Source organism: Sminthopsis crassicaudata, chromosome 1, assembly GCF_048593235.1.
Source record: "Sminthopsis crassicaudata isolate SCR6 chromosome 1, ASM4859323v1, whole genome shotgun sequence".
Lineage (NCBI taxonomy): Eukaryota > Metazoa > Chordata > Mammalia > Dasyuromorphia > Dasyuridae > Sminthopsis > Sminthopsis crassicaudata.
This window is the reverse complement of record NC_133617.1, coordinates 232177917-232199504: the sequence shown is the minus strand read 5'-3', so window position 1 is coordinate 232199504 and position 21588 is coordinate 232177917. Positions and strand designations below refer to the sequence as shown.

Genomic DNA, 21588 nt, shown 5'->3' with positions numbered 1-21588 from the left:
GAGAAATAGAACTCTTCTAAGAATGAAGGGTTTGGGGAAATCTTGATTTAAAGTCATCTCCATTCATCGAGCACTTCTGAGTGTAAGTCAGTCCTCCCTCAAACATGTTTAACATTGGGTGTTTACATTATATTGGGATGAGGATATTTGTTTTACCAATCAATCAATCAATCAATATTTATTAAGAGTCTGTTATGTGCTTGGGACAATGCTAAGCATAGAGATTCGGAAGGGCCAAAGATAGGTCTGTGAAGGTGTTTTATCAATCAAGAATGAAGGACCATTTAGAAAGTTCCCACGAGGTACCAGCACTGTGGTAAGTGGGGGACACAAGGAGACAAAAGGCGGGCCCTATCTCAAGGAATCACGTCTGAGGGAGAAACCACCCGCGTAGGCGGTTATACAAATCCAGATAGTTATAGAATAGTTCCCTATCCCTATCCCTAGATCATCAAGGAAAGGCCCTGGAATTAAGGGTTGGGAAAGGCTTCCGGTAGTAACGGGTGGGAATTTGGTGGGGCCTTAAAGGATGCCGGGAGGCCAGGGGTCGGTGACGGAGGGAGAGCGTCCCAGGCTGGGGGGGCAGGCAGAGGCAGTGCCTTGGGCAGAGCCGGCGTCTCCTGAGAGAGGGGCGGCCTGGCCAGTATCTCTGGATCCACGATTAAGGCGTGAGATTGGAAAGTGGGGAGGGGCTCAGTGTGAGGGGGCTACTGAATGGTTCGCTGTGAGCTGTCCATGTTCAGGCCCAGGTACCAGGTCTGAGCAGTGGGGAGCCCTGAGAGAATAGAGGGAGAGGGCTACCAGGGGCTTCTTGCGCATGTTCTCTCCCACCCTGAGCGCCGTACTCAGGGTCTCCGGGGCGGAAATTCCGTTTTAGTTTGCAGCAGGAAGAGGAGTTGCCTAAATTGAGAAAAAAGGCGCCAAGAAAAAAGGGCCGAGCCAGACCGCGCGGCTCGCCTCCCCAGATCTCTTTCCCCAGCCATGCCGGCCGCGGGCTCCGAGCTGCAGAACCAGCTAGCTCCGGAGGCGAGAGCCGAGCCCCGGGATGTGGCTGCAGCCAGCCCGGGCTCCGGCCCCGGCCCCGGCCCCGGCCCCGGCCCCAGCCCGCCGCCCCGGCCTCACGGGGAGAAGCAGTATCTGCAGCAGCTTGAGCACATCCTCCAGCACGGCTGCAAGAAGGAGGACCGCACGGGCACCGGCACCTTGTCTGTGTTCGGCTTGCAAGCCCGCTACAACCTCCGAGGTGGGGAGAGGGGAGGCAGGGCGCGTCGGGACGGGGAGGGCGGCCTGGCTCGGGAAGCCGGGCTCGGTCCCAGGCAGCGGCGCGTGGGGGCCAGCCCCCTCCTTCCCCGCCCCCTGCGGGCCCTGGTTTACCAGGGAGCGTTGCGGATGAATCAGCCGCTCTGCGACCTCAGCCTCAGACTGAGATAATCCCGGCGGCCGGACTCGGCTCTCTGCTTGCTGTGGGAGCGAGCGGAGCGCTGCGGGACCGTGCAAATGCCCCAGTCAGGAAAGCTGGCCGGACGGTCACGTGGGTGCGCTTTTTAATTGCATTTTTATTGAAATCGTACGTTTTCTATCGCTACCGTTCCCTAAGCTACCCAGCGGTCCTCCGAATGCTCCGAGAGAGCCGCTTCTCAGAATAAACCTAAACACCACACTGCAGGTGTCCGATAACGTGCATCCGGGGCCAGCCAGCTCTGCCGCAGAGTCGGAGGTCACGGTAACTTCGCGACGTGTCGTTTTTCTTCCAACGCCCTCATTTTTCCCAGAAACTGAAAGCCCACCCTCCGCTTGACTTGCTCACGTCCCACCCTTCCTAATCCCACTGGGGTCTTCTTGGAAAGATAGTGGAAGAGTTTGTCACTGCTTTCTTCCGCGGGTCCAGGGTCATAGGGCTAGGAAGCGTTGGAGCTGGATTTGAATTCAACTCGTCTTCTCTCCAGAGTGGGCACTTTGCTTCTCGTTTGCATATACTTTAAATATTTAAATTCAGCATGGGTCACTACAACTTTAAAGCATGAGAATTTTAACCCTATCTCAGGTAACAATTCCAGAGCTTTCCCATGGACTTCATGGACGTCACCCATTCCGAACCTTTCCCTTTACAGACGTGCACAGTCAGGCCCAGAGAGGTGAACAAATTAATTTCTCAGCGTCACAGCTAATAGTGTCTGAAGCAGAATTTGAACTCCGATCTTCCCGTCTGCAAGTCTAGCCTCCATCCACTACCCCAGGGAGATGCTTGCTTACCTCGGCTGTTTATTAACTCTGTGACCTTGGGCAAGCAGTTTTTGTAATAATATTCATATAGCTTTTTCTGGAGCCAAAACAGCAGGCTAGAGACAGGAGGGCCAGGTCAAAAATAGAAGTTTAAATAATTCGTGAATGCCTGAAAGTTCCACTACAGCCCTTTGGGGTTCCATCCGGACAAGTGGAAAGGACTTCATATTTAGAATACAGGCTTTGCTGCTTAGTACCCTGTGGTCTGGGGAGTCAGGTGAACTCCGGGCCTACACTTTAAAAATAAGGGAGCTGGACCTGATAGAGACTTCCAGCTGTACTAGCAACATTGTAAAACAACCACAAAAGAAAACCATCCAACCCATACCAAATGCAAATGATACCCATTCTCCAGAGCAGACATTTCATATGCATGGTATAGCTTAAGTTCTGTCCAGCCTGAGCAAATGATCCGCAGGCATTTGGCACCCATGGGCAGAGTTATCTTTAATTTTTATTATTTCCATTTGTCTTTAACCTGATTTCTTTTTGGCCTCACTTAACCCAGATTGAGCAAATGATCATTTGGGGGATAAATGGAATTTGGAAGAGTGGCCCAGCCCAGTATCCACCCAGATTCAGGAGACTGCTCTGGAGGTTGTTTCCATGGTGGTCCACAACATCTGAGCTAAAGAGGCAGCTTGTGTGACTTATCAGAACACATTGTCTTCCCTGCTGGCATCCTAACCTTTCTCAGCTGAACACCCCCTGTAGTGTGTGGCAGGTGGCAGCACAGGCTACTTGCACTGAATCCATGATTTCCTAGTTTGGTTTTTTATTCATGTCGATTACATCAATGCCGTGTGCTCCTGGAGGAGACTTATTCCATCTTCATAAATTTTATTTCAGGGTGACCTTCTTAACATCCTAGTACAATTTTCTGTATTTTTTTTTGTGTGTGTGTGTGCTCTTTTTTTTTTTCAGATGAGTTTCCTTTGCTGACAACCAAACGTGTGTTCTGGAAGGGTGTACTAGAGGAATTGCTGTGGTTTATTAAGGTAAAATGTTTCTAGCTAGAAGCCTAAAGTTCTCTAAATAACACTTATTACTGCTTTTGTTTGCCCTAGCTTCCGTGATGTTAAATACTACCTCATCTCTGGTATAAGCAAAAAACAAGAGTAGTTATCTACTTAGAGAACAGACCCAGAGGCCGGGGTGGGGGTGGGGTGGGGGGGAGAAACTATGCCTGTGAGACTCATGGGGTGGGCTGTTTTTCTGAACTGTTTTTTCTCAAGAGCTGGTTCCCCAGATAAAGGGGGAAGAGAGACATCTTTGGAAATGAAGTCGCTGTAAAAAAGATATCAAATTTTTTTTGAAGATGAAAAAACGTACTAGTGAAAATATCAGTCACAAGAACTGAATTAAAAATGGCTCACAGTGAAGAGAAGACAGATGTACTAAAAGCCTTCTGCTTTCATCCTTCTAGTCTTAATTACTGAATGGCTGCTTCAGTCAAACTGAAATCTGTGGAAGACCTTAGCTTAAAAAGGCCCAGGTCTCCCACTGCATCCAGAGCCATCTCCAGTTGTCCTAATCTATGTCTGGTCACTGGACCCAGATGGCTCTGGGGGGGAGGGAGCCAGGTGACCTTGCACAGCCCTCCCTCACATAAATCCAATTCATTGCATGTCGTGGGATTTCCTCCAAATATCATGGACCTCTTCGAGAATGAAGGACAAACAATTCTTCTCTTAGTGCTTTTCCTAGTCTGGCCATCCTTCTCTACCCACAAGCCAGGAGATTCTCACTCCTGGAGGCCATGGATACTATATGGTAGGTCTAATGTCTCTTCTCAGGTGTTAAGACTAATGCTAAAAGCTTATTATCAAAAAGATTCCATTTTCTAGTCCTGGACTCTAGAACTTGACTCAGTAGCACTAAGCCAGAAATCCCGGGATGCTGAGCATAGTGACTAGTGCACCAGGACTGGTGTTTGGAAGGCTCGAGTTCAAATCTGGCCTCAGACTTGCTGGCTGTGTGACCTTGGCAAATCATTTAACTTTGCTTGCCTTGGTTTCCTCATCTGTAAAATGAGCTGGAGAAGGAAATGGCAAAGCACTTTAATATCTCTGTCAAGAAAATTGCAAATGGGGTCATGGAGAGTCCGACATAAATGAATAACAGTTTCTTAATATAGAAGCTGATGAAGGGAAAATTGAAAACTGCTCTCTTCTATCTCCTGTGTTCTTTTTCCTCCCTCCTATCTGTGAATGTCCTCAGTTATCTGCTCTCTAGAGTCTTTGCCTTGGCAATTTCATCTATTGCAATGACTTTGGTTACCTCCTTCATGCAAATGATTCTCAAGTGTAGTTTTAATCTCTCCCCATGCTCCATTCCTATATTTCCAATTGCTTGCTGTTATCACACTTGGATATTGTGTAAACATCTCAAAGTCATCAGGTCTTAAGCAGAACTTCTCATTCCCTCTGTCCTCAATTTCCTTTTCTTCCTGGATATGTTTCTTTTGAACATTTTATATATATATATTTATTATGCAAATAAAGCATTCTTTAATATTGTGAAATTCAACAAATGATTGCACATCAAACTTCAAATCTCTTATGTACAACTTGGTATTCCTTTTAAATGTAAATAAGGTTATGTAAATTTCTTTTTTTCCTTCCTGCCCTGTTCCCCTATAGCTGCCATTAGAAATACACACACACACACAGATATGTACTTGTAAAATCCTATACATATTTCTATATGTTCTTTCTTCAGATATTGATAGTATCTTCCTTCATATATCTGAGTATCATGATAGTCAATATCATTGTCACTATATACAGTGTTCTTTTAGTTCTGCTCATTTACTCATTATTTTATCTTATCCATGTTTTTCTAAGAATATCAAGCTCATCATATAGCAGAGAAATGCTCCATCACAATCATATACTACAACTTATTCAGCCATTCCTCAATTGATGGATATCTCTTCAATATACAGTTCTTTGTCACCATAGAGAGCTGCCATAAATATTTTAGAATATATAAGTTCTTTCCCTTTTTCCTTGATTACCTTTGGAAGCAGACCTATTGTCGTATTGTTATATCAAAGGATATAGGCATTTGGACAACTTTTTTGGCATAATTCTGGAAGATGCCCTTCCAAAATGGTTTCCAGGCCTGTCCAGTGACATTAGCCTCCTTGCTGTTTTTCACAAAGTACCTTCCATGGCCTGATTCTGGACATTTTCTCTGTCTCCCAAGCTTGGCTTTTTCTTTCTCCAGCTTCCTCGTTTCCTTCCAAAATATTCATCAAGAAGCCTTTTGTGGTCCCCCTTTATCTTAGTTCTTCCTTCTGTTGGTTGCTTCTCTTTTGCCCTTTACATGCTTTGTTTCATATTTTTTTGTTTGTTTGTTTATGTTTGTTCATATTTCTTTGCACATTCTCTCCCTTAGTAGGCTGTGGGCTATTTGAGAGCAAGTCTTTTACCTTTCTTCATGCTTAGCTTAGTACCCAGTACTAAATTTACTGTCTCTAAGGGCTTGAAATCCGATTCTTCCCTCTCCCTCCCCACTTCTGATCCATTACCCAGTCCTATTGATTTTGCATTGGCAGCATCTCTCCCATTTAGCCTTTTCTATTCCCACTGAAGCACACTAGTTTAAGCCCTCATTAACTCTCTTATTTGTCCTATTAAAAACCCTTCCTGACTAGCCTGTCTCTTTTCTCCAGGCCCTTCTTCACATTGCTGCAAAAAATTTATTAACTCCTTTGCTCAGAAATTTCAAAGGCTCCCCATTGCCCACCAAACAAAATTCAGACATTGTTGCTTGGCCCATGAGGCCCTCTGGTATGTGGCTTAACCTAGTTTTCAGGCTTAATGTGCCCTGCTCCTTTGAACACAATCTACAAGGCAGCCAGATTGTTACTATTATCCATTCCCTCATTTCATCCTGTTCTCTCTCTCTGTAACTTGCACATGTTGTTCCTTAGACCTGGAAGCCACAGCTGGTTCAATTTTGTTCAAGGTCCATCACCTTCAGAAAGACTTTCTTTCCCTCAGCTGGAATTTATTCCTCCCTCATTTAATCTCTTCCACCTCATCTCTCAAATGCATTTAATTGTATTTTGATTGTGTAACTTCCTTGATAGCAGGAACCATGATCTTTTTTTCATCTTGGTGACTTAGCAGTAATGGTTACATAGTATGTATTTAATAAATCTTGACTAGATTGAGAAAAAAAATAGAGAAATTGGAACTTTCCAATCAAGAAATTTTTATGAGGAAAGAATGGAGAATAAACTCTTGAAGAGTTATTTGGAAGATAAGAAAATATGTTGAAAGTGATAGTACTTAAAAAAACAAATTTGAGTTCACTTTAGAAAAGGAAAGAAAGGAAGAATTGAGAGGACTTAGAATTTAAGAATTTGAGGGAGAAAATAATCTTTTTTAAAAAGTTGAAGTTATGAAGGAGAAGGAATTTGATGTTGAAAGACTACATTGACATTTGATTTATTTTTTCTTCTCCTTAGTTTACATTTATGTGGCACTTTTCATTCAATAAGCATTATCTCATCTGGAGATGATCTATCTTGCAAGGTAGTCTTATAAAGTACTTTTAAAATATGTGTCATTGTTTCATTTGATCCTCATAACTGCTCTGTGAAGGTAGGTACAGTGCAATGCAGGTTTCAACTATATTATATCCATGTTACACATAAGCAAGCACTGGGTCAAAGAAATAAAGTGACTGATCCAAAGTTGGGCAGCGACTGCACCTACATCAAGCCCATGAATTGTGTCTCCCACGTGTAGTTTCATCACACTATCCTTCCTCTTTTGGAAGTCTGAGAGATAGGGGCACCTAGGTGATACAGTAGATAGAGCACCAGCCCTGAAGTCAGGAGGACTGGAGTTCAAATCTGGCCTCAGACACTTAACACTTCCTAGCTGTGTAATCCTGGGCAACTCACTTAACCCCAGCCTCAGGGGGAAAAAAGGGAAGTCTGAGAGATAGAGGTGCATCCCATTGCTGTCATAGGGCAAGAATTCCCAGGTACAGGTGATGCCATTTTGGTAGGCCCCTGAGTTTTTCTGACAGTGGAGTAGAAAGACTTCTTTCTCACTTCTTGTAGGGTTCTACAAATGCTAAGGAGCTCTCTGCCAAAGGAGTGAAAATCTGGGATGCCAATGGATCACGAGACTTTTTGGACAAGCAGGGATTCACTACCAGGGAGGAAGGAGATTTGGGACCAGTGTATGGCTTCCAATGGAGACATTTTGGGGCAGAATACAAAGAAATGAACACAGGTGAGGAGACTTGGGTGATGAGTCAGCTTTGCACATGTGTTGTCAAGAGTGTAGGCGTATTCTATTATTTCAGACGAGAGTATGGAGAAATAAGAAATGCATACTGGGGGAGTAAAAAAAACACTGTTACCCACATGAGGTCTACTGGACAAATGTCTCTGTTCTGGACGGTGTGAATGCCTGAGAGGCAAGGAGTAGCTTCCAAAGCTGAACCTCAAAGCATCTTCCCCAAGTGGTTTCTTTATAGGAAAATAGATTATAGAGTTGGAATGGCCCTTAAAGGCAATCTAGTCCAACTCCCTATTTTTACAGATTAGGAAACTGAGGCCTGAGTAGATTACATGAGTTGCCCAAAATCATCCCAGTACTGAGTATCAAAAGATCAGGTTCACAGGCCCATTCCACAGACTAAATACTTATACCTTTTTTGAGCCCCAGGACCTTCTTTTATTTATGGTTCTTGCCTTTTTCTGTTTTAAAGCTTTGCACACATGTCCATTCCTCAAATCTCCTACCAAATTTTATTTCCCAGCAAATGCTTTGAAGAGCAGAAATTACTGACCTTCCCTTGGTTCCAACTTCTTTGTCTTTGCTAGTCTAATTCAGAGTTCTCCCCATTTGCCTGTGTTTATCTTACAGATTTATAATAATCTAGGTACTTTACACATATCCAAGTAACATAGAATTAATTTTGTATGATTATACCTAATTGTAATGATGGACATTGTTTTTCTTGCCTTCTCAATGGATGGGAGAGGGAGGCAAAGGGAATTTGGAACTGAAAATAAAAAATTGAATTATTATTATTATAGCATTTATCAGCATAGGCTCTTATAAATTCCTGGAACTTGACCTCTCTGATCATGGCTACTATTACCACTTATTCTATTTGGCATTCTTTTGAAGACATGGTTTAAATTTTCTCTAACTCTCCTGTCTTTAAAAAAAGCAAAAATTAAAAAAAAAAAAAATTCTTATCCCCTTTTTGGGGAGATAAGAAAAAAAAAGTTTTTACAAATTCAAGCCAAGTAACAACTGTCAGGGTATAGGATAATATATAAACATCATTTAGTGGGTAGAATAATACACTTAAGAGTCAAGTAGATCTCAGCTTGAATCCTCAGTTCAGTCTAAGAAACTTCCAACAAGTAGGACCCTTTAACATTGGAAGTAGTTATTTCATGATTTCACCATTTTTAAGAGGGCAATTAAGGTCTCTTCCTTGAAGCTCCAAGATCCTACAATTTTCAGAGTTTTCTTTCTGCTCTCATCCTATTGCTTATAAATATTTCTGGATTTTTTTTTTTAAACTTTCAGATTATTCCGGACAAGGAGTAGATCAGCTACAAAAAGTTATTGACACAATCAAAACCAACCCTGATGACAGAAGGATCATTATGTGTGCTTGGAATCCTAAAGGTAGGTATCCTGTAAAATAAATCATAATGATTACCAGCCAAAAACTTGCTGATTTTTCAAAAACATCAGAATCCATTTGGATTTAAGCATTTAGGAAGTATTTAAAAATTAAATGATAGTTATATAAGTTAAGGACTTTCTTTGAATCTCTAAGTGACTATGCCCTTGCAAAAACATTTCTTAGCAGTTCTGTTCTGGGAAGACATGTTAACAATAGAAAAAAAAATTGGAAATACTTACAAACAATATGATGAGACCAGAAAGAGAAAACAGAATATTGTAGAATTTTAGAACTGGCAGGGATGGACTTTGGTTGTTGCTGTGAAGCTAGTGTATAGAACCCTGGCCATGGAATCAGGAGGACCTGAATTCAAACACTTCATAGCTATGTGATCGTGGTTTGTAAAAAAACTTAATCCTATTTGCCTCAGTTTCCTTGTCTGAAAAATGACCTGGAAAAGAACATGACAAACATGATATCTTTGCCAAGGAATAGGGTCATTGATAGAGGCACATTAACAGAGCATTTTGACAAAGTTCTAATCCAGTTTCAGTTGTATTTTAAAACCCTATTAAGAATAAGGTGGTACAAGTGTTACCTTTATATATCCTCCCACAGTTGCTCAGAGAAATGGCATGAAGCCAGGTGTGGTGGTACCAACCTATAATCACTGCCATACTGAGAGAAACTAAATGAGGAAGCTCAGAATCCTTATTTTTTCCAAGTTAGTAAGCATTTGACACCTGCTGTTATGTGGGAGGGATAGAGCACAGGATGTGGAAGACTCATCTTCATGAATTCAAATTTAGCCTCAGATACTTATTAACTCTATTATTAACTCAGATAACTATTAACTTGAGTAAGTCATTTAACCCTTTTGCCTCAGTTTCCTCATCTGTACTATGATCTGGGGAAGGAAATGGCACACCACTCTAGTGTCTTATGTCAAGAAAACTCCAAATGGGGTCACAAAGACTAAAAAAAACCAACCCAACAAATCACGTGCCAGGCACCAGGATACAAAGTAAAACATAAAAGTCCCTGTCCATAAATTTGTAATTTGCTAGGGTTAATATGATAATTAGTTATCTTTTTCTTATTGTCACTGCAGTATCTAGCCGGCTCAATGAATAGAGCGCCAGGCTTAAAGTCAGCAAGATCAGAGTTCAATTCCGGCTTTAGATATTTAATTTTTGCCTAATTCTCTGTAACAAGGGAATGATAATATTATTAAAACCTCCAGGGTTGTTGTGAGGATGAGATGAAATAATGTTGGCAAAGCACATCCTTAAAATAAATGCCAGTTATCATTATTGTGATTATCATGATAGGTTATTTTGAGACAAGATTAGATGAGGAGCACAATATGAAGCCAGTATGTTTTTAAATATTTCACATTTTTAGAACTATGCTAATAAGACTCTTACTTACAATCTCCCTTTTTTCTCATTCCTGGTCTCAGATCTTCCTCTGATGGCGCTGCCTCCATGCCACGCTCTCTGTCAGTTCTATGTATTGAATGGCGAACTCTCTTGTCAGTTATATCAACGATCTGGAGATATGGGCCTCGGGGTGCCATTCAACATTGCCAGTTATTCCTTGCTTACTTACATGATTGCTCAAGTCACAGGTTTGAAGGTAGAAAACCTTTTCGTAAGCACCAAATGAATCACTGGGTTCTTCAGTATTAGAATAATCATGTATCACTTTTTGAGATAAAATGGAGAAATTTTAAAATTTCTTCAAAAAAGAGTGAGAATTGTGTCATTCTTTACCTTCTGGTAAAATTAGGGACTAAATCTTTAATCTCATTGTTGCTGTGTATTAATTGAAAAAGGTTTTGATGAGAAGCAGTATAGTGGAGTGGCCAGAATTCTAGATTGGAGTCTGGGTTGAAATCTTGTCTCAGACATGCCACTTAATTTATGTATGCCTTGGTTTCCTCTTCTTTAAAGTGAGGCTGTTAATTGAATATATATAACCTATATCTGATGGCTTATAATCATTCTTAAAAAGTTGTAATAGGGTAATCTAGAGAAGTAAGGTTTTATTTTTTAAATATAGAGAGGATTCTTAAAATCATAAATTTTCTATCATAATAGATCATAAAATTAGGAGTCACATATGTTTCTTGATTCACTCAATAAATATTAATTGGTTAAAAAAAATTAAAATGAGGATGTTGGACTTGACCTCCGAGGCATATTCCACTCCAAATCTATGGTTCTGTGATACATTATAGAAAGAAGTCTAAACAAATAAATTCAAAACTGACTTGTATTTTTTTTTTAAACTGAATTGTTTGAATTCAGTTATTTAAACTCAAAAGTGGATTTTGTACTCTAATATGTTTTCTTTGTTTAAATTGCATCATTACTGCTTTGTTTCTTCTCACTGATTTTAGCCAGGTGATTTTGTACATACTCTGGGAGATGCTCATATATACTTGAATCATGTTGAGCCACTGAAAATTCAGGTAAGATGCTTTTTCTGAATGTGTGTGTGTGTGTGCATGAGTTCTTCAGTCATTCAATTGTGTATGACTCAACACTTGATTCTACATTTGTCCGTGGAGTTTTTTTGGCAAAAATACTGGACTGGTTTGCCATTTCCTTCTCCAAAGGATGAAGGAAATAGGATTAAGTGACTTTACTGGGGTCATATAGCTAGTAAATGTTTGAGGCCAGATGTGAACTCAGATTTTCCTGATTCTCCAGGTGCAGTATTCTGTCCTTTGAGCTCCTAGCTGCCTTGTATGTGATATGCCAGTAATATTTTTTTAACCAGTCTTGCCTAATGCCTACCATGAATCTCACTCTTTGGGTTACTTGTTTTGTTTTTTCATTCTTTCCCAATATGTGGTATTCCATGGCATCACTAGGGGAATATCACAGCAAAGATATCAGTCCTTGTAATAAGGAATACTTTGGCATCATGGAAAGCCCCACTTTTTCCCAACCAGTGTGGTTTTTTAATAATTTCTAGCATAGCTTATTCATGTGTAACTCCTATCAAAGCTATGTACACATATTGGTAGTCTATTTTTCAAATTTAGTCCATTCACTATTATTAATATAACAACTGTCCAATAATTTGTTATTTCTAAAATATAGACCTTAGAATTAATCTATATTTTGGAAATGGGAAGTTTATTTAAAAAAATACTATCTCCTCAGGAAAGCCAAAGGATAAGATACCTACCTGTTTTTGCCTAGAAAAGAAAACAAGCATTTATTAAGTACCTAATATATGCCAGACATTGTGCTAAGTAGATGCTAATTTTATAGTTAAGGTGAGGAAGCCAGGTCCAGGATCATACAGCTAGTGAGGTTCTGAGATTGGATTTAAACTTAGACTTTCCCAACTCAGGCCTAGCAATCTATCTACTGCTGTTGTGTAGAGACTTAATTTTCACTATGTGCTCCCCTTATGATACTTCCATGATGTTTTCTCATACTGAGCCTCTGAAAATTCAGGTGAATTATTTTTTGTGGGTGTGTGGTGTTTATCTGATTTCTACCTTTTAATTATGCTTTTAGCTTCAACGAGAACCAAGACCTTTCCCCAAGCTCAAAATTCTTCGAAAAGTTGAAGCTATTGATGATTTCAAGGCCGAGGACTTCCTGATTGAAGACTACAATCCTCATCCAGCTATTAAGATGGAAATGGCTGTCTAAAGCAGTCTGAATGTCCAGCTGAAAATGTATTCTGTCTTTTCCAGGATACTATGTAGACTATATGTTGTTATAAAGCATCTTTATTTTGGCAAACAAAATGTAGTTTATGTTATAAAGACATGAAAAGGGGTGCTGGAGTGGAGGAAATCTAATTCACCCCTGTGACATAAACACATAGGTCAGTTGATTATTTTATATTCATACACACATTTATGTATGTATGTGTATGCGTATAAAATAATTTGATCTGAAATAGTTGCACCTGACAACTTTAACAAAAGTGAACGCCACTATTCCAAATATATAGACAATGGTTATAAACAAAGTTGCAATTTTTTTGTCTTATGTAATTATTAAAATAAAGCAATTTTTGCATTCCAGAGTAGATATTTTCTTATTCTTTAATGTAATACATCCATGTTCCCCTACACATGAATTCTCTATTTACTAGTGAGAGATCTCAATAGACTATCTTAAGTTATCTCCATCAACTAGTACTTTATGGAGCATTCACTAAGTGCAAAGCACAGTGGCAGGTTATGGTTCAAGACAATTAAAATGTCACTAGTTGACTCTCCCATTTAAACATTTTTTAACATAAATTTTCACCAAGAAAGATGAGAAATACATACGTTGAATATGACATGTAGACATGACAAAGCAAATAACTAACAAAAGTCACTCATCATATTTTAGATATAACATGATTGATACTTTCCGAAACATGTCTGTATCAGCTTTTGCGAGTCAGTTTCACTATTGCTCAGCTTTGCTTGTTATAGAACCTGAATTACAGAATAAATTATATCATTTATAGTTACAGATATTATTGCTTGTTACAGAACCATGTGGCCATCAAATTCTACTGGATTTTGGAGGTTTCCTTTTTTCTTTTTCCACTTGAGGAATGGATGACATAGGAAATAGACTTTCAAATAGGTGTAGTCATGAAAGCTGCTATTTCTAGTATTGCCTTTAGGCCTGGCCTGGCCTTGCCATAAGGAGGTCGGTAACTATGGTGTATGTATGTACCCAAGGCATGGTTCAGGACAGGAGGGTTGTGATGGGGGCTTTCTGGAGTTGGGGAAGACGAGGGATTTCATGTGGCCTCGCTTTGCCCCCACAAAGATCCTGCTTTATCTCAAGTATATTTATCTTCTCAAAACAACAGGTCATGAAGGGACCTGTGTCTTCCTGAAGTAATCTTGACTCCTATAATCTGATGCTTGGGTATGCTTAAGGCTACTTTTCTCTTGGGGCCAAGAAAAAGCCTTTGGGAATAAGGAAGCCCTTTTGGAGCAAGGCTGATGATTATCAGTGGTCTCCAACTGCCTGCACAGAAGGACCTCTGCCATCAAAAAGGCTCCAAAGGCTCTCCTGCCCTCCCCACTCCAGTTGTTTGTGTTCTACGCCCCTGGAAGTAAATGTTTTGTATGGACCTCTCTGTGTTGGTGCTGTCCCTCCCTTTCAAAGTATGTAAGCACCTTCAATCTTTCACTCTGTAGGCTCAGCCTTCAGCATGAAGGACTCACATCCAGACCTGGCCCAACACTCAGGCTCAGCAGCAACCTGTTCTTTTCAGGACCAAGCCATCCCCTTCTGTTCTCTTTCATCTTCTACTGAGGGTGTGTGGACTGTTCCAGACAAAAGCGTCAGGACTTTGGGTTCTCATTCTGCCTCTAGTTATTGGACTTAGGACCAGTCATTTCACTAATCAGCCTTGATTTCCTCAACTGTACTCTTCATTTCTTTTATCTGCCATTATTGGGGCTCCGTGGAGAGTTAGTGTATATTTATGGACTATCAACATATACTTGACTTATTATCCACACTGGAAGTTTTAAACTCTGTTGGCATTTTTCTTAGCATAAAATTTTCAAATTAGCAATATTTGTGCAATATAGAACACAGTTGTGGAAACTACCCATCCTTCTTAAGGTTTAATTAGGGATTTATAATGAGTCTTTCCACCTAGATCTGGCTGATTTACCGATTCAGAGATGTCACTTAAGAGATAGTAAGACTTCCTTTTAAATTTCGTGGCATGTAGTCGATTCTTGGAAGACATGCTTAAAAGAATGAAAAGGGACCAGCTTTTCCTCTCCTTTCCTTATTTCCTCTCTAACAGTAGAGAGCAGGAGGAGCTGCCCCAAAATACCTTTGAGTGATGGATCAGTGGAACAGGTTAGGTTCATAAGACACAATAGTTAATGACTAATCTAGTGTTTGATAAACCAAAAACACCTTTGATATCTCAATGTTCTCATCTTGCCCTTGTTCCATATTAAACACCATCCCAGGGATTTCAGGGCTCATCATTTTTCTTCTTTTAAAAAAATGTACCATTTGTAAGAATAGCAAACATTCTGATATAACATTTCTTAAAATATAGTCTAACATTTTAACATAGTCCTACATGTAAACATTAACATACATAATAAGTCTATTTTCTCTTTTAAGAAAATAATTAAAGAATATGGTTCTCAGATTATTGAGGAGGATACCAGAGATTTATCTCCATAATTAAATCTTGTGATTTGAATGATATTGTTACTGTGATATGTCAAATCAGATAAGCTTTTCTCCCCTCTCCCTTAAAAATTCATTTGTATGAGAAGAAAAAGCCATAGTAAAGCTAAGAACTTAATTTTGCTGAGCAGCCAAGAGCTTCTGCCAAACTTCACCCCCTGGAAACTGGTGCTTCTTTACAGACTCTTCTTTCATTTCCGTGGAGTAGCCAGCATCCTTGGGGAAAAAAAAATACATATTTTAATTAAGCAGTGATATCTCAAGGGAACAGAAACCTTTGCTCAGTGTGATACTGCTACTCTCAGAAATAGAGTTGCCTTGACCTCTTTTTAATGAAAACCCAACTACAAGGTAATTCAGTTGTTTTAATTATCAGACTTTATAGATGCTTTAAATTGGATATGTTTGTCAACTTTCAAGACTTAAGTCTGTATATCATCACACTGAACTGAGAAATAAAGGATAAACTTGGAAAAACTTCCTTTTTTTGGCTCTTACAGTTATGCTTACAGGGATGAAATTGAGCAATTATGGTCTCTTAATTGTTTAACTGAAAACAATAGTTTGATAATTTCATTATGATTATGGTCACAAATATATCATTTGTAGTTATAAATGTTATCTCAATTGATCCTCAACCTTGTGAAATGTGTGTTATTATTATCCCCATTGTACATATGAGTGAGTAGGCAGCTAGATGGTGCAGTCGTTACAGTGCCAGGCCAGAAGTCAGGAAAACTCACCTTCCTGGATTCAAGTCTGGCCTCAAACATTTACCAGCTGTGTGACTCTGAGCAAGTTTTACCTGGTCTGTTTCAGTTTCCTTATCTATAAAATAAGCTGGAGAAAGAAATGACAAACCATTCCAGTATCTTTTACCAAGAAAACCTCAAATGGGGTCACAAAGAGCCAGAAATGACTGAAATGACTGAGCAACAACAGATGAGTAAACTGAGTGATAGCTTAGGTGATGAGAAAAAATGTATGATACTTTCCAAACCTTAAAGAGCTATATAAATACTAGATATTATTATGATTATCATTTGTCTCAGGCCACTGGTAAGTGTCTAAGGCACGATTTTAACATCTTCCTGACTCAAGTTCAAGGATCTAACCACTGCAACACCTAGATACCTCCTTGTAATGAATGAATATGGGCAAGAAAACAATAGCATAAAACTTTTGAATTTTTCCCTCTCCAAGTTCAAATTCTTGGAAAACTAAAACAATTTTTTAAAAGCTTTCTGAATGATGACTATTATATTCAGAGCCAATTCAAAATGGAAATGCTGTCTAAAGAATTTTCATAGAAGCCTGTTTCAAAGAAGTCCTGAAGTCATGGTAATCAAATCTTATATGACAGCTAGATAAAATAATAATAATTTTGTTTTTACTTTATAAGATTGCAGCTCACTCTAAAGCTCAGTTCTGATGATTTTAATAATAATAGATATAATTTATGTAGCACTTTACAACTTGCAAAATGTCCTCAATTTGGATACCTCATTCGATCCTCACGACAATGTAGGGAGGTATATGATATTATTTTCCCCATTTTATAAAAGAGGAAAAAGATATAGGTTGAGTGACTTGCCCAGGGTAACCCTATAATGTCTAAAGGAGGATTTAAATTCAAGTCTTCTGGATTCCAAGCTTAGTTTTATATCCTAAGAACTAATGCAGAACTAATAGTCTATTGTAAACATAGGAGCACAGGAGAAACCTTATAAAAGAAATCTGACTTATATTCTGATCATTAGAAATTATGTTTTTTGATAGATTTACAAATAAAGAATAATTTAAGCTCTTGGTTATAGAGATTGAAAATACCTCCAGGGATAGAATCATTATGTTTTAATTTTTCTGGGTTCTTTTTTAAATGAATTAAGCAAACCAGCAAAATAATAAAGCTGAGTACCTGCCTGGAAACTGTCAAGGGCAACTACTTAAAATTTGAACTGACACCCAAGGAATGAAATGAAAAACCCTTCATTGAATTTGAATTTTCTCTCTATTTACTCTTTTTCAGTTTTAACTCATGGTAACAAACAACTTAATTCATGTACACCACAAAGGCAACATGGTAGAGTAGACAAAAGAGCAAGTTCCTGATTCAGGAAAATTTGAATTCAAGTGTTTCTTCTGACACATTCTGGCTATGATCTGGAGCCAGTCACTTAATTCCTTAGTGTCTTACAGAAAAGTTACAATTCTGCATTAGAAAAGAAATCCCTATACCAATGAAGTCCTCGGGTGTCCAATCCCCACTCTCCCAATCTCAATTATACATGGGATGGGGTTTTAGCATATGCCCACGTCACTCATATGAGAAACACCAGGGAATGCTTTTGAAAGTGGACATTCTGAACTCTGCTACATGGGTAGGAAAAGATTCTTTTCACTGGTTGCCTATTTCAAATTACCATATTCTGACAGTTTCTCCAGGAGCATCCAAGAAATTAAAAGTCCTGTTCACCCAAAGCACAAGCTCCCTAAACTGAGTTGGGTGGGATGAAGAGTGACCTTCCTCTCCCACACTTTTAGGATTTATGGCCCCCATTATTAGACTTGAGATTCTGTTTTGTTTGTCCTTTTTTAGGAACTGGTGGTGAAGTCTCCTCTGGTGCCAGGATTTCAGGTTAAGTATTGCTGTCAGTCCATTATGGAAAGCCCAAGTTTGGACTTTGAACTTGGTGGGATTGTGCTAAACAGGAAGTGAGTTAAATCCCATCCCAGGGGATCGAAGTGGTGTAGTAGGGAATTATTTCCACTCTGCATCCTCTCAAATTTGCAAAAATGATATTTGTATATTTGTCCTTATTATCCTTTGAAGTAAATATTGTTCTGTTAAAACTAATCTATTCAGAGATTAAATTGATGGGATGTGATGGATCTTCTAAAGTTAAAGGAACACAAATGATGGGGGCTTGATCAGAAACTAGAAACCCTCGAACCCCCTTAAGGATACCAGAGAACCCTAAGATATGGGTTAAAATATAACACATTTAGTCTTCAGGTACTGGGGTCAGGATAGTCAGTGTTAAATATATACGATAAAGTTAAGAGAATCTATTTAGATCAAAGCTTCTTAAACTAGAATAATAATCCCATAGAGGGTGGCCTCAGTGAATGTGAGGGTCATGAAAAATTTGGCAACAGTGAATGCAATGACCAAGAGTTAATTCAAAATCATATGTATAATCAATTCAAGGTATTTCTGTGTTGCACAGAATGACTTTCCTGCACCCTTGGTTTTGAACACACAACATAAACATTTTGCATTGCACATACACAAATACTTCCAGAAACACTGGCTTAGATTTGAGAGTGAGTTGCATAAGGAATTTAGGCAAAAAGAGGATCACAAGTCAAAAAAGATTAAGAAGCCCTAATTTAGACCACTTGTTATAATTTAGATATAATTTATTGTTCTCAGCCTACCTTAGGAGGCATGTATGAGGCTTTTTTGATTACTACAGGATACTTGAAGTGTTCATGTAGATGATCTACATATTCACAAATCCTAGGAGAAAAAAAATTGGCATATTAGATCATAAATTAGGAAAAGCCAACATTGTCTATTTCTTAAAAAGAAAGAATGGCACGCTACACTACTCAGAATATTTGATGTTCTTTGAAAATGCTTTTAGATTTTTTTTCCCCAAAGTATCATCTATTAGGGTGTATTACTTCCCAGGAGGCAAAAGACCTGGATCAGAACCAGAGAACTGTTGCAGATTCCTTTCTGGTCCATTGGTTAAGTCTGATCTTATATTAAAAAAAGATAACTGTAAGACTGCTTTGGGAGTGGGAGAGTCTTTCTAGACTAGTCCAAGATATCACCCTCACAAGCAGCAGGATATCAATATGTATGGAAGCTTATCCCTTCCCCACTTCAGTTCTTGGAAGGAGTTACAGTGAGAGGGATTTAGCCCTAGAGGAAGAGAAATAATTTAGGGAATTTAGTGAAATCAATGTTTCAGTTAGTCTTGTTTCAAAACTATTTAATCAACTATTAATTGTCCTAACCACCATAACAGTATTTAGGGTTGTCACTATTAATGGATGACCAGCTAGAGCACAACAAGAGATGGGGTATATATTTCTCAAAGAGGCCTTGGAATTCCACAGAAAGGGCTTGTAGATCATAATACATCCCTTTGGGAAACAAATTGTCTACAAGGGGGAGTTTGTTGGAATGGCTAGAGCTGTAATTTGAAATCTTAGCTTTACCATTTAGTTTTTGTATGATGATTAATTTCTTTGGGTCTTATTTATCAAAGGGATGTGGTCACAGGGACTGATTCTTCAGTGAAATTAGGGAGCTTGCCCATGGTTGGGCGCTAAAATGTAAAGTAGGACTAGCTTCCTGGATGGCCTCAGGGTCAGCCAGAGTCAGGATAAATTAAAGTCCTTGGTCTTTAGGGGGAGAAGTGAAGGAGGCAGGCAAACTGCCACGAGGCTTGCCAAAGATGTCTCCTGGATTCTGGAGTTCAGAATCACCAGCCTCTCTCCTCCTCCTCCTGCCGCCAAGTGACCCTGGCCTCTTTCCCCACCCTCTAATTCTTATCTACAATTATCTTAACATCAAACATTGAGCCAGCACCAATGGTGAGAAGAGCCATTATTCAGATATATGCTAAGAGAGTCATTATCTCACATCAAATGGGTAATTAGCCTTAAGAGCTAGGTTGTCTGATTCAAGCATACCTTTTTGAAGTTTCTGCCCCCTACACAAAGTGCTCTATAAATGCTACTTATTATTATTATTTTTAGTGCTTATGGAATCATGAACTAAGAGCTCTGAAAGACCTGTGACCAGTAAACAGGGTATTTTAATAGACAAACAGGGAACTTACATCGTTAAGAGCTAAACTAGTAAGTTTCATTTTCTAGCTGAAACGGGGCAGATATTAGGAAAAGATTCTCCCCCAACTATATATACAGATGGATCTAAACATAACATTTGTGCTGTATACTCTCATGACTTAATTATAAAGAGAGTAGTCAGAACTCCTTTTCAGTCCACTCAGCAGAATGAATTATATACAATCATTCTAGCTCATTCTTATTATCTAGGAAATATAAATATAGTATCTGATTCGGCCTATTCAGGAGGTGTGGTACAAAGATTTGCCTCAGCTCAAATAAAATTTGTAGCTTCTAATATATATCAGCTCTTTAAGGAACTTCAGGAGCAAGTGAGAAAACATTCAGGTAAGATTATATCTTTCATGTCCACTCACATAGTAGACTTCCAGGTCCTATTTTTCATGGTAATTTTTTATGCTTTCTTTTTTTAAAACTAATTTTATAATTATAACTTTTTTTGGACAGTACATATGTATGGGTAATTTTTTACAACATTATCCCTTGTGTTCCCTTCTGTTCCAAATTTTCCCCTCTTTCCCTCCACCCCCTCCCCTAGATGGCAGGCATCCCCATACATGTTAAATATGTTATAGTCTATCCTAGATACAATATATGTGTGCAGAACTGAATTTTTTTTTGTACAGGAAGAATTGGATTCAGAAGATAAAAATAACCTGGGAAGAAAAACAAAAATGCAAACAGTTTACACTCATTTCCCCAGTGTTCCTTCTCCGGGTATAGCCGATTCTGTTCATCATTAATCAAGTGGATCTGAATTAGATCTTCTCTTTGTTGAAGATATATATATACACTTCCATCTTCATACATCTTCATACAGTTATCATTGTTGAAGTGTATAATGATCTCCTGGTTCTGCTCATTTCACTCAGCATCAGTTCATGTAAGTCTCTCCATAACAATAATATTCCATAACATTCATATACCATAATTTACCCAACCATTCTCCAATTGATGGATATCCATTCATCTTTCAGTTTCTAGCCACTACAAAAAGGGCTGCCACAAACATTTTGGCACATACAGGTCCCTTTCCCTTCTTTAGTATTTCTTTGGGATATAAGCCCAATAGCAGCACTGCTGGATCAAAGGGTATGCACAGTTTGATAACTTTTTGGGCATAGTTCCAAATTGCTCTCCAGAATGGCCGAATTCTTTCACAGCTCCATCAACAATGTATTAGTGTCCCAGTTTTCCCACATCCCCTCCAACATTCATCATTATTTGTTCCTGTCATCTCAGCCAATCTGACAGGTGTGTAGTGGTATCTCAGAATTGTCTTAATTTGCATTTCTCTGATCAATAGTGACTTGGAACACTTTCATATGAGTGGATAGTTTCAATTTCATTATCTGAAAATTGTCTGTTCATATATATCCTTTGACCATTTATCAATTGGAGAATGGCATGATTTCTTATAAATTAGAGTCAGTTCTCTATATATTTTGGAGATGAGGCCTTTATCAGAACTTTTAACTGTAAAAATGTTTTCCCAATTTGTTACTTCTCTTCTAATCTTGTTTGCATTAGT

General features: G+C 39.0%; 2 protein-coding genes across 2 annotated transcripts in view; one reads left to right on the top strand and one right to left on the bottom strand.

Annotated features, from left to right (window-relative positions):
• Positions 1-537: 537 nt before the first annotated feature.
• Positions 538-13018, top strand: TYMS (thymidylate synthetase). The gene is made up of 7 exons (XM_074276187.1): positions 538-1243; positions 3208-3281; positions 7367-7541; positions 8859-8960; positions 10424-10599; positions 11366-11437; positions 12501-13018. The coding sequence occupies exons 1-7, from the start codon at positions 982-984 to the stop codon at positions 12636-12638; spliced, it is 999 nt and encodes a 332-aa protein (XP_074132288.1). The 5' UTR covers positions 538-981; the 3' UTR covers positions 12639-13018.
• A 9-nt stretch (positions 13019-13027) lies between these two features.
• ENOSF1 (enolase superfamily member 1) overlaps positions 13028-21588 on the bottom strand; it is a gene marked incomplete at its 5' end in the record, with an annotated part of 47130 nt that continues 38569 nt past the window's right edge. The window contains 2 exon segments of the mRNA XM_074276168.1: positions 13028-15383; positions 18609-18690. Of these exon segments, the coding sequence (XP_074132269.1) occupies positions 15282-15383; positions 18609-18690 (184 nt within the window).